General features: G+C 26.9%; 1 protein-coding gene across 28 annotated transcripts in view; it reads right to left on the reverse strand.

The window, feature by feature from the left end:
• Window positions 1–16026, reverse strand: part of LOC107456607 (bruno 3) — a 705687-nt gene that overhangs the window by 44019 nt on the left and 645642 nt on the right. For all 28 annotated transcript variants that reach the window (XM_071179608.1, XM_071179595.1, XM_071179599.1 and 25 more), the window contains 2 exons: window positions 14265–14408; window positions 6727–6894 (listed from right to left, as the gene is read on the reverse strand). In XM_071179608.1, the coding sequence (XP_071035709.1) occupies window positions 6767–6894; window positions 14265–14408 (272 nt within the window). In that variant the 3' untranslated portion in view covers window positions 6727–6766. The remainder of the gene's footprint in view (window positions 1–6726; window positions 6895–14264; window positions 14409–16026) is intronic.

The following is a 16026-nucleotide window of genomic DNA, read 5'->3' on the forward strand; positions in this document are numbered from 1 at the left end:
TATCTCTCTCTCTCTCTCTATATATATATATATATATATATATATTATTTTTTGTTTAATTTTTAATACATTTCCATTTAGTTTGTTTTTAAATTTAACATACTAGAAACCTTATTTTGATATAAGTTATTTGTAATGCTTATAACAGAGAGTTACAATATAACTAATATTGATTGTGTTAAATAATATTTTTATTTGTTTATTGTTCATAAGTATTCGTCTAGTTTGTTTATCCATATTGTTATATTTGGTGTATGCAAGTTCATATCTTTCGCTTATTCATTCTCGTTATTTTTGTATTCATTTGTGTGTAAATTTATTGATTTTTATGCACATTTGCTTATTTTTTTTGCAATATTATGCTATTTAGGCAGGCAGCAGAATTCTGATCTAAACGCCTTGCTTTATTGCAATGAAGTGTATTAATTATTGAATATTATTATATTAGAAATTGAGTTGAAATTTGAGAAAAGACGTAATTTTATTTTAAATATTCTCTGTAGTGTATTAAAAGCTGTTGCGTATAAATTCTAGTTGTAACAATTTACTGGATTCTTTAATTATACTTAATCTGAATAGTTAAAGTATTTTAAGTACTATTCGGATAGCAAACCTTTTCGTCTTAATGTGCATGTAAACAATTTATTAATCTCATAAATTTTTAACGGGATATTAAATTTCATGGAATTTTAATCAGAATGAGAGTTAATGCAATTTAGAAATATTATTTATTCAAAAATTTTATGCTTCAAGTGTGCGATATTACAAGCTTAAAGCAAAATTGCTTTAAAGTTAGAGAAATATGCTTTGAAGATTCGATATCCTTAAATGTGATTAAATAAATGTTCTTGAAAAGTGAAAAAGCAAAATGCTTATTAATAATATTTAAAGTTAAACACACTTTTACTATTAAAGTGATAAAAAACTTGCTAAACTATTCAAAATATTTTGTGCGTTTCATCTTAAATTACTTTTACCAAACAAAGAAGAAATTATAATTTATACTTTTTTAAAAGTGCTGAAATGAACAAAAGTTTTATAAACGTCATACTTTTAATTAATTTATATATAGTTGAGTTTTTAATTATTTTGCATTTATAATAGCATAACTATAGATTAATGGTAATTAAAATATTAAAAATGACATTGATAATTTATTGAGCTCAATTATTGACCTTATTTTATTTTAAAAATTTAAAGAAATATGCTTAGAAAATTGGTGTTTTATTAATTTAAGTTTGTATTGGATTATAAGAAATACATGGAGACATATAGTACATTTGTAGAAACATATAAGTAATTCAATGTGTCTTTATACAAATTAAATTAAAATCTCTAGACTTTAATTTTATGTAAAGTTATTAAAATAATACATAACATACATATTAAGAACTTTTGAAGTTGTTTTTAAATGCATACTTTCAAACTATTTATTGGGCCAAATATAGAATCAACTAAACGTAAGTTACGGATTTGCTTTAAGTACTGAACTGATGATGGTAACTGCTTATGATACAAAATAATTATATTGTTTCTGACTTGTTTATTTGCGTTTACAACGTCTTCTTACCGTTATTTCCTCAGCAGCTCAGCTACTTTTTTTAGATAAGTATAGCAGAATTCATAGAAATTTTAATGAGTACAAAATACAGTTGAAATTATTTTCAATTGTGTATCAAAAATCAAAATAATTTACCAACATTCATATATTTTATATGCAATTTCAACTAAACTTACTTATTTAAACTATAGAAGAAAAATTATAATTTGAAAAATCTACGTGATAAATTCATGTGTGTGAAAATATGTAAATTCATTTAAGGAGTGTTATTGTCCATAAATGCTTTAAAAACTAAATTCTTTTCGTAGTTTGGATAACAATTACAGCACGTGGAATCTTGCAGTGCTGCATTTTTACATTGTTGCTCTAAACAATATTAATAATGACTACATAAGCCTTAAAAATACAACAAAAATGTTTAAATTTGAGTTGAAATTTAAAGGAATTTATAAAAAATAGCATAATCAATATGGGGAAAAGTACTCAGACTAGAGGTTCGAGAGGTCTATGTATATTGTCCATTTTCGTAAACATGCATTTCGAGATTTGTCCATTTTCGTAAACACGCATTTCGAGAATTTTCCATTTTCGTAAGCATGCATTTCGAGATTTGTCCATTTTCGTAAACACGCATTTCGTGATTTGTCCATTTTCGTAAACACGCATTTCGAACTTAGTCCATTTTTTAAAACATGCATTTCGATATTTCTTTATTTTTGCAAACACGCATTTTGAAATTGATCCATTTTCGTAAACAGGCGTTTTAAGCTTTGATAAATTTCGAAAACATAAATTTTCAACTGCATTCATATTTAAAACTCACCGACTCTATGCAATTTTTATTAAACAAATTTCATTGTGTGGAAGGTAACTATGAAGGAAAATTTGTTTGTACTGCGTTTATATTTATAAGTTTTGCAAGTATATTAATTGGGAAAAGTGTATTTTCCTAAACATCACGCATAAATGTTTTAATAACTGAGTTCTTATAAAACTCTTGTCAATCTTATAATTGGGCTTTAAAATGCTAAGTTCAGAACTTAAGTATAAAAGTAACTTCAATGGTTATGTCCAATTAAAATTAACAGCAAAAATGGTTAGCAACGCCTAGAAATTTAAACTAGTTGCCTACAATAATAAATTCTAACGTTTGGAATTTTTGCATATAAATATTTTGAGATAAATTAATTGAATCCATTTTGCTGAGCTAATGATGGTTAAATATTAAGTAAGGACATTATTTTTCACGACAATTTACATTTTCTTTCCTGACTCTTGTAAATTAATTTACATATGTGCATCAAAAAGCATGTATATAGTTTACATGGGAATTAAATGTGCTAAATGTGCTACATGTGAATCAAAGTAAGTAAAATTGCAAATTAAAGTACTCTTTACAATAGTTCTTTAAAACACAAGCTATATTTTGCAATAGTTGAACTAATTTTTCGCATTTGAAAATGATAAAATAAATGTAATTATTAAGAGAAAATTTTGTTTAGATTTAATCACATTTTATTTTTGCTGGTACAAAAAAGAGAGAAAAAACAACGGTACTTTCTTTCCTCCCAATTTATATATTTTTTTCTTTTCATTCTTTTTAAGTTATTATCCTTTGATTAAATCGTGGATGATTAAATTAAGCAATATATCACTCTAAAAACTCGTTTTGTAAGAGAAAAATTATTATTTTTCCTTATTGCAGATGAAAAATTGCCTTTTATGAAAGATTAGCTTTCTCTTCTGCTAACTAAAGCCGAGTTTTGCGTGCAATTGCATTCACTTCTTTGTCCCTGTAGACACGACTTCGTTGAAAAGTTGTCCCGATTTTTATACTAAAACTTGTTTTGTTAGACTTAAGCTGTGTCCCTGAAGAAAAACGTAAGAAAAATGTTGAATTTATCGAACGTCTTACAAGAACATTATACCTCGAGCAGTGTTTTCAATTATTCTTTGCAAGGGGGGGGGGAGACATTTGCATGCATTTCATTACCCAAAAGATTGTTTTCGAATGCCTTGTCTAGCATTTTATCTCAGTTGCTCAAACTTTTTTCAATATTTTTATCTGCTTTCTGGCGTTATAGAATGTAAATCATTTCTAGTTTTAGTCCCTGGAGATTTAGTTTTCCAGTCAAGATTAACAGGTTAAAAAAAATAGCAATTCTTTTCTTAGAGAATGAATATTGGAATTCAAAAATCCTTTGAAATAGTAAATCTGGAGAACAAGATAATCTTTATCGTAGTTGTTTTAAATAACAAGCAAGCGATTCAGCATTTAGTCATTAGTTTAGTTTTTATTATGTCTAATGTTTAATCTTTTATGATACAATCATGCTTGTTGTGGCAAAAAATATGCTATTAAATTAAAGATTGTTAAATAAATATTTTGGCAATCAACTATGGATTTTGTCTTTACAATGCGCTTCTTAGTTTGTTAATAAATTAATTAATCGAAATACTGAAATTTATCAGTGCATTTTAATTAACAAACACGGATTTCTACTTTTCATTAGTAGTTTAGTTTTATCAAATCTAAAAGGTGAAATTTCGCTGTACTAAAAAAACTGTTTGAACCCCCACCCCCCAAAAAAAAGATCAATTAAATTTTAACAATGACAAATTTAAACTTTCGTTAACCAACTATGAATTTTGCCATTATGTCAGTTTAGCTTGTTGACGAAATAAATCAACAAAGTATTGAATTTTAAGAATATTTCAACTAGAAAACTTAAACTTCAACTTTTATTTGTAAGTTTAATTTTATCAAATCTAAAATGTGAAATTTTGTACTACAAAAATGTTTGTTGAAGCAAAAAGTATGCAATAAAATTGAAAATTTTAGATCTAAAATTTTAGCTAAGTAGCTATGTAGTTTTGTCATTATGATTTGTTTTAGTTTAGCTTTCAACAAACATAAATCGACCAAATATAAATTTTACTTGCTTATTTATATGATTTTTAGTTTAGCTTTATAAAGTTTAAAGTCAGACAATTGTTTCTCCTAAAAATGTTTGTTGTGACAAAATTATGCGATGAACTTAAAGAATTTTCGGTAGTAAATTTAGCTTTATCATCATGATGTGTTTTGCTTAAGATTTTGCTTTAAATGTAACTAAGAAACTTAATTTTTATGTAAATTATTATATGATGAATAACATTCATTAGATATAAATTTCATATATAATAAAATGAATACCTTAAGCAATCATATTTCGGGTTATTTTTTGCTCCAAAGTAATGGATGTTCAGTAAATATTTTGATTACTAATTATGACTACTTTATTTATTATTTAATATTAATTTTTTTTTCGCTTAAAAGGCATTAACATTTTGGCTACCTGAATAATGTTGCTATAAATTTCAAAACATTAAATTTAAACTTTATGGTTCAGTTTCGTTTCAAAATATGTGAATAATTGAAAATAAAGATTTAAGTTTGCTTGTTATAAATTAAAATGCTTTGATTTAATATAAATTTATCTGCATCAGGTGAGGCATACTATGAGGCATCATAGTTACCCCAAACCAAATTCAATGGAAGATGCAAAGTTACAAATTGAAAATAGGTATATTTATAAATAAACAAACTGGTGTAAAGGCAAGGGTTAAAGCAACAAAATCAAATTCAATAAAATGAAATATTGAGTAATAAAAGAACTTGATTCAATATTAATATCAAAGTATTGGTCTTACTATTTTAACGAGATTGTCGTGCATTTTTAACAGAAAAAAAAACTAGCAGGAATCGACCTAAATGGGCCATTATAAAATTCAACACGAATTTTAAGTGCTTAAACACTCGGAAATTCATTTAAGAACTGGTGAAAACTTTTCTTTTACAGGAAATAGTTTTTTGAAAGAAAAATACTCAGAGCCATCTTGAGAGCTGTTAAAGAAAACGATGTTTGGCGGATTCAGTACAATTATGAATTGCACAGAAAATTTAAGCAACCAAACATAATTTCAGTTATTAAATCCTATAGAATAAGATGGCTGGATCAAATCTAAAGAAAGGATGATGATGATCCAGTTTAGAAGTTGACTTTTGCAAAAGGGGAAGATTAAATACTAGATGGAATGATTCTCGTTTACAGGCAACCGAATGGATCAAAGTTCAACCCCAGACGGAAAAATATCTTAAAACCATGGGCATCAATAGTTTGAGAAATCTAGCGTCTGATTGAGCTAGATGGAAACGACTTATTATGACAGCTCTGGTATATACTAGGTTGTCTAATGCCTTTAAACTATCAACTATTATTTTTAGTATTTACGATTACGTTCATTTTTTTAGCTTGATTTCTAGTTAAAAAAAAAAAAAGAGTTCCAAAGTCCAGGTTGTACAATAGAGGCATAAATGAAGTTTGAGAAATCTAACGTCTGATCGAGCTAGAGGGAAACGACTTATTAGGACAGCTCTGGTATGTACTAGGCTGTCTAATGCCTTAAAACTGTCAATTATTATCTTTAGTATTTACGATTGTGTTTATTTTTTTAGTTTGATGTCTAGTTTTTAAAAGAAAGAGTTCCTAAGTTCAGGTTTTACAATAGAGGCATAAATGAAGTTTGAGAAATCTAGCGTCTGATCGAGCTAAATGGAAACGACACATCAGGACAGCTCTGGTATGTACTAGGCTGTCTAATTCCTTTAAACTGTCAACTATTATTTTTAGTATTTACGATCGCGTTTATTTTTTTAGCTTGATGTCAAGTTTTTTTAAAAAAAAAGAGTTCCAAAGTTCAGGTTGTACAATAGAAGCATAAATGAAGTTTGAGAAATCTAGCGTCTGATCGAGCTAGATGGAAACGACTTACTAGGACAGCTCTGGTATGTACTAGGAGAGAGAGGAAAAAAGAGTTCCAAAGTCCAGGTTGTACAATAGGGGCATAAATGAAGTTTGAGAAACCTAGTGCCCGATCGAGCTAGATGGAAACGACTTATCAGGAGAGCTCTGGTATGTACTAGGCTGTCTAATGCCTTTAAACTGTCAACTATTATTTTTAGCATTTACGATTGGATTTATTTTTTTAGCTTGATTTCTAGTTTTTTTTTTAAAAAAAAAAGAGTTCCAAAGTCCAGGTTGTACAATAGAGGCATAAATGAATACAATATATAAGACAAATACATAAAACAACCGTATTTTGTGGTAAAAAAGAAAACCTACCTGTTTCAGGTAGAGGATCGGTAGAGGCGGGCGCTCGACTCTAGTAGGGTCTATTAGCGTCCTTTGGACGCTTCAGTTGAACCTTCAGGCGTTTCATGCCTATTTGGAAGCCGTTCATAGCCTGGATGGCAGCCTGGGCACTAGCGGGGTTGTCGAAGCTCACAAAACCTTTCGAAATAGAAAGTACCATGTCAATAAGAGTAAAAATTTCACTTAAAAAATTAATTATAAACTAAAAAATAATTGAAAAAATTAATTATTAATTATTTGTTAATTCTAAAGATAATTAGTTATTAATTATCTTTAGAATTAACAAATGAACTGGACTCGGATCTAACAAAAAAAATTGAAAGTCCATTTATATTTAGTAATAAATGGGGATGAAGAGTTTAAAAATGTAATGGATTCTAAGAAATTACCGATATTACGGTACTGTTTACCGTAAAATCCATCTTTACCGGGACTTGTTACGGAAGTAAAAATATGATGTACCGTAATTTTTGCAGGAATAATTACCGTATAATCACTGAGTCATTCTAATCTATAAAAGGGATTTTACGGATGATGTACCCAAAGTGCCGTAATCATACCGTAATTTGATACGAATCTTCTACAGTGTGGGTTCTTCTTAAAATCTTTTGAATTGTGAATTAAATTTTACTTAATTAACGCATATTTAAACTCATAAATTAGATTGCGGTTTTACAGGAAATTACAAGGTTAATTTAAGGTAAATTTCAAAGGTTAATTTTGCTTTTTTTCTCTCGTTTTATTATTAATTTTACGACCCTTAATGTGTATAATCTTCTGAATTCAATTAAAGAATTTTAAAAAAATATGAAGAGCGGTCATTGCAGAATAGCCCATCTCACAACATCTATCTTTTTATGAATCTACCTTGCTATCTTTTTAGCAGACAATTAATTCTACTACATTAGTGAAAAATATGCAAACCAATTCTTAATATATTTCTTATGAAAGTATATGGAGAATCTTTTTTAAACTTAAATCATCCGAAAAAAACAGCTTTATCTAATCTTAAGTCTGTTTTTATTATTTTAATACACATAAAACACCACGTTTAAGGAGCATAGCAACTATCTAATACCTTTAAATAAGGAAAAGCTTTTACAGAAACTTAGAATCAATGTTATTGGTGGTGGCAGACTGTTAGTAAAATAACATTATATCGGTTCTCCCGTTTGATGGAGCGGTTCTCCAACTCTCTCTATATATATTTATATATCCTGACCCTTATTCTATTCCAAGTGGGTGGTTCGGGTATCGATAATATGGGGAAAAGGGGTAGAGGAATATATCTCAACCCGGGTAATCATTAAAGCAGCAAAAGAGCGACCCACATGGTAGATTGGATAAAGACGTCCAACTACAGTGAGGCAAAGGGTCTCCTTTATAAACCGTCAACTCTGCGGGGACAGGATAAATATGTCCATTCCGTTAGATATTTGACGTCTAAATTACCAAGGACGAGTTCGCGATCACGGCCTGAGCATTAAACAACGTCTTGAGTCATGGTTAAGTCGTTTCAGGAAGCTCGTTTATATCGTTCTGGTCATTTCATTTGCATAAGCGGTGGCGATATTTATTGATACACTCTATTTTTCAAAGAGGCTAAAATGGCGGAGGCTATTTCATCTCTGAAAGCCTGCAGCAGGTAATATATTTACTGCCTATTATGGAAATCTGCTTCTTGATGCTAGAGCTTGAAATTAAAGGGTAAGTCGTTTGATGGGGGGTTGGGGGGACGGACTCACTTTCACCGACAATCTTGTGTAACTTTCATCAAACTTCGAAGAGATATCTTATTTTAGGGGGAATGGAAAAGAATGGCTCTCAATCTCTGAGCCAGATGTCTGGAGCTATTTGAGGAGGTGTCCGTTATCCGCCCTTTTCCTATTTTATAAGAAAGCTTCCGCGCAGTTATCTGAAATGATGAAGTCATTATGGTTTATAGCTTCTAATCTGCATTTAATCAATCGAAAACGTGTTCTTTTATTCATAAGTTCCCCTCTTATTTTGCCACCAAGGTAGATGATAAGAATTAGTAAATTGATGAAGTAAATAAGTTGTACCTTAAGAATTTCATTTGGGATTCGAAGAGGGGAGTTTGTTTTAAATATTTATAATGCTTCTAATTTCATGAAAATAACATTTTGAATGAGTTTGTCGTGGAAGTTTTGTAATATTTTGAACGAACTCTGAAGATTTAAGTATACATAAATAAAGTTTTTTGAAGTTAATAAAAAAAAATTGAGCAAAACTTTCTTAATTTTTAATAAATTGATAGTAATAATGTTTGAGAACGTTTCAATGAAAATAAAAATTAAAACTCATAAAATTAGTAAATTTCGTGGTTTTAAGAATTTAATTAAAATTTTTTGAAATTTAAAGTGTAAGTCAATAAGCAAAAATTTTAAACTGAAATTAAAGCAACTTAGTATTTTTTTAGTTCAAATTAAAGTTAAATAATAGTTTTTTTACTTAAATTGTCAATTTTTCAATTTTTTCACACTCATGTAATGTTATTATTTGCATATTGTGCATTTGAGATTTGAAAAAAAAAATCATATTTACTGTTTTCAAATTTTGTTTAATCAAAATAGAAAAAAACAACAACAAGTGTTAATAAATTTATTCTATAATTCATTGTTTTATAAAAAAAGTATAGATAAGACAATTTAAAAATTAAAAAAAAGTGTGATAGCAAAAATTAAAGTATTACAACTATTAAGATTATTAAAAAGAGAAAAAAAGGAAAAATTTTTCAAATTTTGATTTAAAAGTACTATATTCTGCGTTAAGGAATCGCAACAAAGACTTTACAAGTTTGAATGGATTAAAATAAGGAATTAATTAAAGTTTTAACTAATAATTGGAAAATTAAATTTCTCTAATTTAATTTAAGATTAAATAAATGCATTCAAGTTCAAAATTCTAACTTCAAAATTTAAGTAAAAATATCTTTTCAATTTAATTATAAGAAAAAAGTCCTTGTAATAAAAATTATATCAAAAGAGGATAAGATTAAAAATACGTAGAAAAATTTAACACTCTTACTGTTTGATTAAAGGAGCTGAGAAAAAGAAGGCAAAGAATAAACTAAAAAATTTAAACCGCTTTATTCTAGAAATATTTTATTTATCTCTTACTGAATGCTAAAATAAAGAAAATACTTTTCTTCAAGAGTATTTAAATAAAGAAAATTTATGGACTATTTAATGATTTTTACTTATTTCGGAACGCTATAAAATTAGTTTACTATTTAGTGAGATTAAGATTATTATTAAAAAAGAGATATAAAAATTAAAAGACCGAATGAAAAGGTATTAGAACAAACTATAAGTGTTCAACTATCTGGACTTTCTGAGCATCAAGAACTTTTAACGGGTTTCAAATCAAAAGTAAACAAATATTTCCAAAATAAAATTTGTAAATTGAAATTTTTTAAAGTTTAATTTGAAATTAAATACATTTAATCAATGTTTTGCTCATTTAAGACGGAAATGAAAACTTATTTTCAAGTTTACTCTTTTATCAAGAAAACATGAAAAAAAGAACATAAAAAAAAATATAATCTATTTCTCTAATTGACAGATTAAGGAAAATATTTTCATTAAGAAATATAGTAAATAAATAGGGAAAAAGTAAGAAATATTTAACACGACTAACTTATTCCAAGATAAGTTTATTAAAGTTTTAGAATAGTAAAATAATGAGAAAGATTATGGTTATTACTAAAGAGGAAAAATGAAAAATTTTCAATTTGATGAAAAAGTTTCAGCTTTAACTGTTCAACTTAAAAGTATTTTTTCTGAAGGTGTTCTATTCTTATACGGAATTATATTGCGAAAAGTTAACTAATATATAACTAATTTTAAGCAAAGAATTCTTTTTAATTAACTCACTAAGAATAAAAATGCAATTAAAACAAAAATAAAATTGCGCTAACAAAGTTCCTTATAAAATTAAAGAAAAAAAAATGATTAGCAATTTTAATATTGAATCTGAAAAAGAGAAGTAAATATTTTAAATAAAAATAACCATTTTTTTTCACAAGCAATTTCTTTCTTGTAAATTAAAAATGAGAGGAATTAATTTCTTTAAGGAAAAAAGCACCTAAATAAGGAAAAATTAAAATAAAGAGATATTTTGGAAAGATTATCCTATTTTGGTAATCTATGGAACTAATGACATGATAAGAAACATTAATCGGGAATCTAAATTAAGAAAAATAGTATAACATGAAAGATAAACAATACATAATTCAATAAAAAATTAAAACAGAATATATATATATGTATGTATNGGTGAGAAGAAGAAGAAAAAAATGGAACAATGTTAGCAATTTAACAAAACTTGAATGGAGGAATACAATTTTGCTTGACATCATCTTCTGAAAAAGTAACTCACACAGGATCATGATGGCTATATATATATATATATATGTATATATATATATGTATATATATATATGTATATATATATCACTAAGGAAGAAAGATTTCATAAACCTGATGAAAATGTAATACATTCTACTTTGAATGCTGCACTAATAGGGAATCTTTAGTAAAGAGCCTCCAGGTTTAGATAGAATTCAAACGAGAAGGTAATGTTGAATTTTTTATTAAAGACTACAAACACTTGAAAAAATACATAAAAATAATGAAAGATGCTTTTCTAATTTAAATAAAGCTTCAATTAAAAAAAGTGTTTTCAGTTAACAATTTCTTACGAAGCATAAAATGTATGTATCTAAGAAAATCGGTGAAGAATTTTTAAAAATGATTTAAACTTATATTTTTTGTTTGTTCCTGAAACTGAAGAAAAAAGAAAGAAAAAAAAATTAAAAACATAGACCCTCAAAAAATAGTTTCTTCTTCTTTTTATATTACAAATTGAAAAAAAAAATTGTTTCTGAAGAAAAACAGAGTAAATAAATAGGGAAAAAATCAAGGGATATTTAACAAGATTAGCGTAATTCTGGAAACAACTAAAATAGTGAAAAAATAAAAAAGATTAAGGTCATTACTAAAGAAGAAAGATAAAGATTTCAAAAATCTGATGAAAAGGTATTACATTCTACTTTAAATGCTACACTAATAGGGAATCTTAGTAAAGACCCTCCAGGTTTAAATGGAATTCAAACGAGAAGTTAATGTTGATTTTGTTAAAGATTACGAACTGGAAAAAATACATAAAAAGAATGAAGGATGCCTTTTCAATTTAATCCCCCGAAACAAGAGATTTGAATTAAAGCTTGAATGCACGATTTTAAATTGGTTGTAAAAGACGGAATATTTTTAGAATAAATCTGGACTTGAATTTAAAATTCAAGAAAGCAGAAAAAATGCAGAAAAACAGGTGGAATACTTAATCATTTGAAGGAATGCTTTCTGTTTGATGAAAAAAAAATGGGTTAGGGCAAGCGTTAAAAATGTAAGAATGCTTTGTGAATAAAAATTAAGACGAGTATATTTAAGATTAGTAAATAAGCAAAATATGCAGTACAGGATTTAAAAGTAAATGGCAATGGAAATAAAAAAAGAGCAATAAAATATTATGCTGCAACATTTATTTTCAATTAGAATAATGGTTTGAAAAATCTATTATTCTTTTTCAAAATGCATGAACTACCTTTTTTTGATATACACGCAACCTTAATTTTATCATTTCAATTTATTCAAAATTGATTCTGATAAGCTAATTTGATATTTGAAAAGTTTTAACGTTGGTTTGTGCCAGTCTGTGTTTAAATTTCTTCAAGTTCAATAATTTTTTTTTTTTATATAATCTTAATTAATAGATGATTATTCTGTAGTTTAGTTTGTTTAACATTGTTTCAATTTATTTTGATTTAAGTTTGTTTGATATTGATTTGGGTCAGTATATTGTTCAGCTTGTTTTACAGTACCTTAGATAATTTTCATTTCAATTTCTTTAAAATTAATTAGAATCAGTCAATGCATCAAGTTTCTTAATATTGATTTGAATTTAGTATTGTCTCAAATAATATGTATTTAGAAATCGTTATTCTACATTTTAGTTTGATTAATACTGATTCAGATTATTTAATACTACAGTTTAGTTAGCATGGGTTTTGAGTACTTAATAATTCATTTTAACATAGAATTAGTTAATTTATATTTTAAATTTTTTTTGACATTAGCTCAAATTATATTAATTTCAGTTTTTTGATAATGATTTGAATCAGTATTATTGTCCAGCGTGTTTTACTTAGGCTCAGATAATTTTTTCACTTCAATTTATTTAACCTTTATTAGAAAGATTCAATGGATCAAATTTTTAAAAATTGTGACGAATTTAGTAATCATAAAGAGTATAAATTAAGGAATGGTTATTCTACATATCAGTTTGATTAATACTAATTTAGACTATTTAATATAGAAGTTTGCTTAACACTGATTTAGGGTATTAAATATTTCAGTTTGAACTATAATTACTTAATTTAATATTTTGATTTTTTAACGTCGATTCAGATTTTTTCGATTGTATTCAGATATTTATCTAGAGGAGAACGATGCTTGAACTTTAAATGTACGTTACTTAAATGGTCTGAGTTCTTTTATCCCCGACATCTTGGATTTTAGGTTACATTTGTAATTTGCGTTTTCTTCATATTTTCTTTTTTATACTTCACAAACTTTTGATGACAGAGTATTTATAAGGCAGCAAAATACCTTTTAAAAAAGGTAGAAAATAAAGGGCTAGCATTATTAGATTAGGAAAAATAAGGCTTGATAATTTTTATAAGTTTTATGAATTTTTCCTTAAACCTTTACCGCAATAAAATGATGTGATTCGTGGTTTTGAGTAAGTAATTTAAAACTTCAAGTTTCTCAGTTTTCAGAGTTTTTAAAATCTAATTTTATGAATCTAATCTAATTTTATGTCGGGAGATAAGGAGACTCGTTTAAATCAATAAATGAAGCTAAATTTACCAAAATATGATTAATAAGGATTATTCTCAATCGAATTTGAAATTGAAACAATTCGCTTTTTTAATTGGAAGTCTCAAGAAGACAGTTTCATTAGCTTTTATTCCTAATAATTTAAAAAAGTGAAACTATTGTCATCATGAAGAATAGGTTTAAACGTCAAAATAATCAAAAACTAAACGTCAGAACAGTTTTTACTATCAGTTTCAACGCTTAGCTGTATGATTTTGTTATTAACTTGAATTTGAGATTTGCTACTTAATTAATATGAAACAAAGGCTATTAGCGTGTGATTTAATGAATTAATTTTTTAATAATAGTATATTTAGAGTGGTGTTTCAAGAACACCCTGAGTAACACAAGATTTGCGCTTTTTGAATCTGTTATTGGTAACTTTTTGAAGTTCGAAATGAAGAAATCCTGCAATGAGAGTCAAATATAAGGAAAGGTGAAAAGAAATAAAAACGAACATTTATGCAAAAATTACTGTGGGTTTTATTTAGAACATCATCAGTGTTCGAAATTTGGAAGTAAGTGACCTCAACGGGATAAATATCTTACCGAAGCACTTGCTCTGATTAGTAGCTCTGTCGATGAAAACCTTGGCACTGATGACATTGCCAAAGGGCAAAAACATCTGCATGAGCTCTCCGTCGCCAAACTCTTGCGGCAAGTGGTAAATGAAGAGGTTGCAACCCTCCGGACCTACAGTAAACAATCGGTTAGCGTACAATTGATGCATATTTCAGTATTATGATTATAAAAACAACAAGGGCAGAAATTTCTCCACTAGTTTACGGTCAGAGACCAGCAAAAGGTGTTCCAGTCTTTGACAGTAAAATAAGTTTATGTTCGTAAATCTATCATTACCATAGATTTATTTAAAACTGATTTTGACTATATCTAAAAAGCACATTTCGTGCATCTATATACAGTTTTCTTCTGTTAACATTCAGTAGAATCAGTAGACCCAAGTTTCGAAATACTTCATTCAAATAGCTTTGCAAACATGCTGAGTTCGTCGTCTGATAGTTAAATGTTAGGGTATTTTTTTTAAAAAATAAATTATTTCCCTATAAACTTTTTTTAAAGATTTGTTGTTCTTTGAAATTTTTATGCAGATTCATCATAACAGAAATAAACAAAATCAGTTTTAAAATTTCCCCATCACAAAACAGAAAAAAATGCGGATTATGTAATAATAAAAATAAAGATAACAACAGCAATGACAATATTAACAATAATAACAACAACAACAATAAGAATAATAATAACAACTACAATAATAACATAACAACAGCAATAATGAGAATAATAACATGACAACATCAATAATGAGAATAATAACATAACAACAGCAACAACAAGAGTAATAACGTAACAACAATAATGAGTTTATAACTGTAGAATGAATTGTTTGTATGGATATTTATGGACAATCGATTAATTTTCAAGTTGCTATCTAAAAACTAACTGATGACAAGTGCAGGGAGAAAAAAATTCCTGTAAATTCCAATACTTTATCGTAAGGCCATTTATGATTAATATAACAATAATTCTGGTAGTAAAATCAAATCATACGGTACTTAAACCTTTCATATGGTAACGGTTTCCGTTCATATGGTAATAGTTTATCGGAAATTCTGGTTTTTAAAAATTAAAGCTCTTAATACTTCACATTTAGTACAAATACAAACCTTAAAAGTAAATTTAACCAAGTAAATGGTTTTCATGCCATTCTCCAAAGTATCGTGACAAAATATAAAACAATATTTTATTGTAAATTTCACCAAAATCATTACCAAAGCACTTCGGTAAAAATTACCGTGCTTAGATAGAAGCAGCTTTATTTTGACATTTAAACAACAAAAATTTATTTCGACGTTTGATAAAATCTTTAAAAAAAATACAAATATATCTGATATTCATACAGTAATTTGATCTATTTTACTCGCTAAAAATATATATCTGATATTCATACAGTAATCTGATTTATTTTATTCGTTAAAAAATACAAATTTATCTGATATTTATAGTAATCAGATCTATTTTTCTCGTTAAAAATAGAAATATATCTGATGTTCATACATTAATCTGATCTTTTTACTCGTTAAAAAATACAAATATATCTGATATTCAAACAGTAATCTGATCTATTTTACTCGTTAAAAAATACAAATATATGTGATATTCATACAGTAATCTGATCTATTTTACTCGTTAAAAAATATAAATACATCTGATATTCATACAGTAATATAATCTATTTTACTGTATGAATATCAGATGTATTTATATTCATTAACGAGTAAAATAGATCAGA

This window comes from Parasteatoda tepidariorum, chromosome 4 (genome assembly GCF_043381705.1).
Source record: "Parasteatoda tepidariorum isolate YZ-2023 chromosome 4, CAS_Ptep_4.0, whole genome shotgun sequence".
NCBI classification, from domain to species: Eukaryota; Metazoa; Arthropoda; class Arachnida; order Araneae; family Theridiidae; genus Parasteatoda; species Parasteatoda tepidariorum.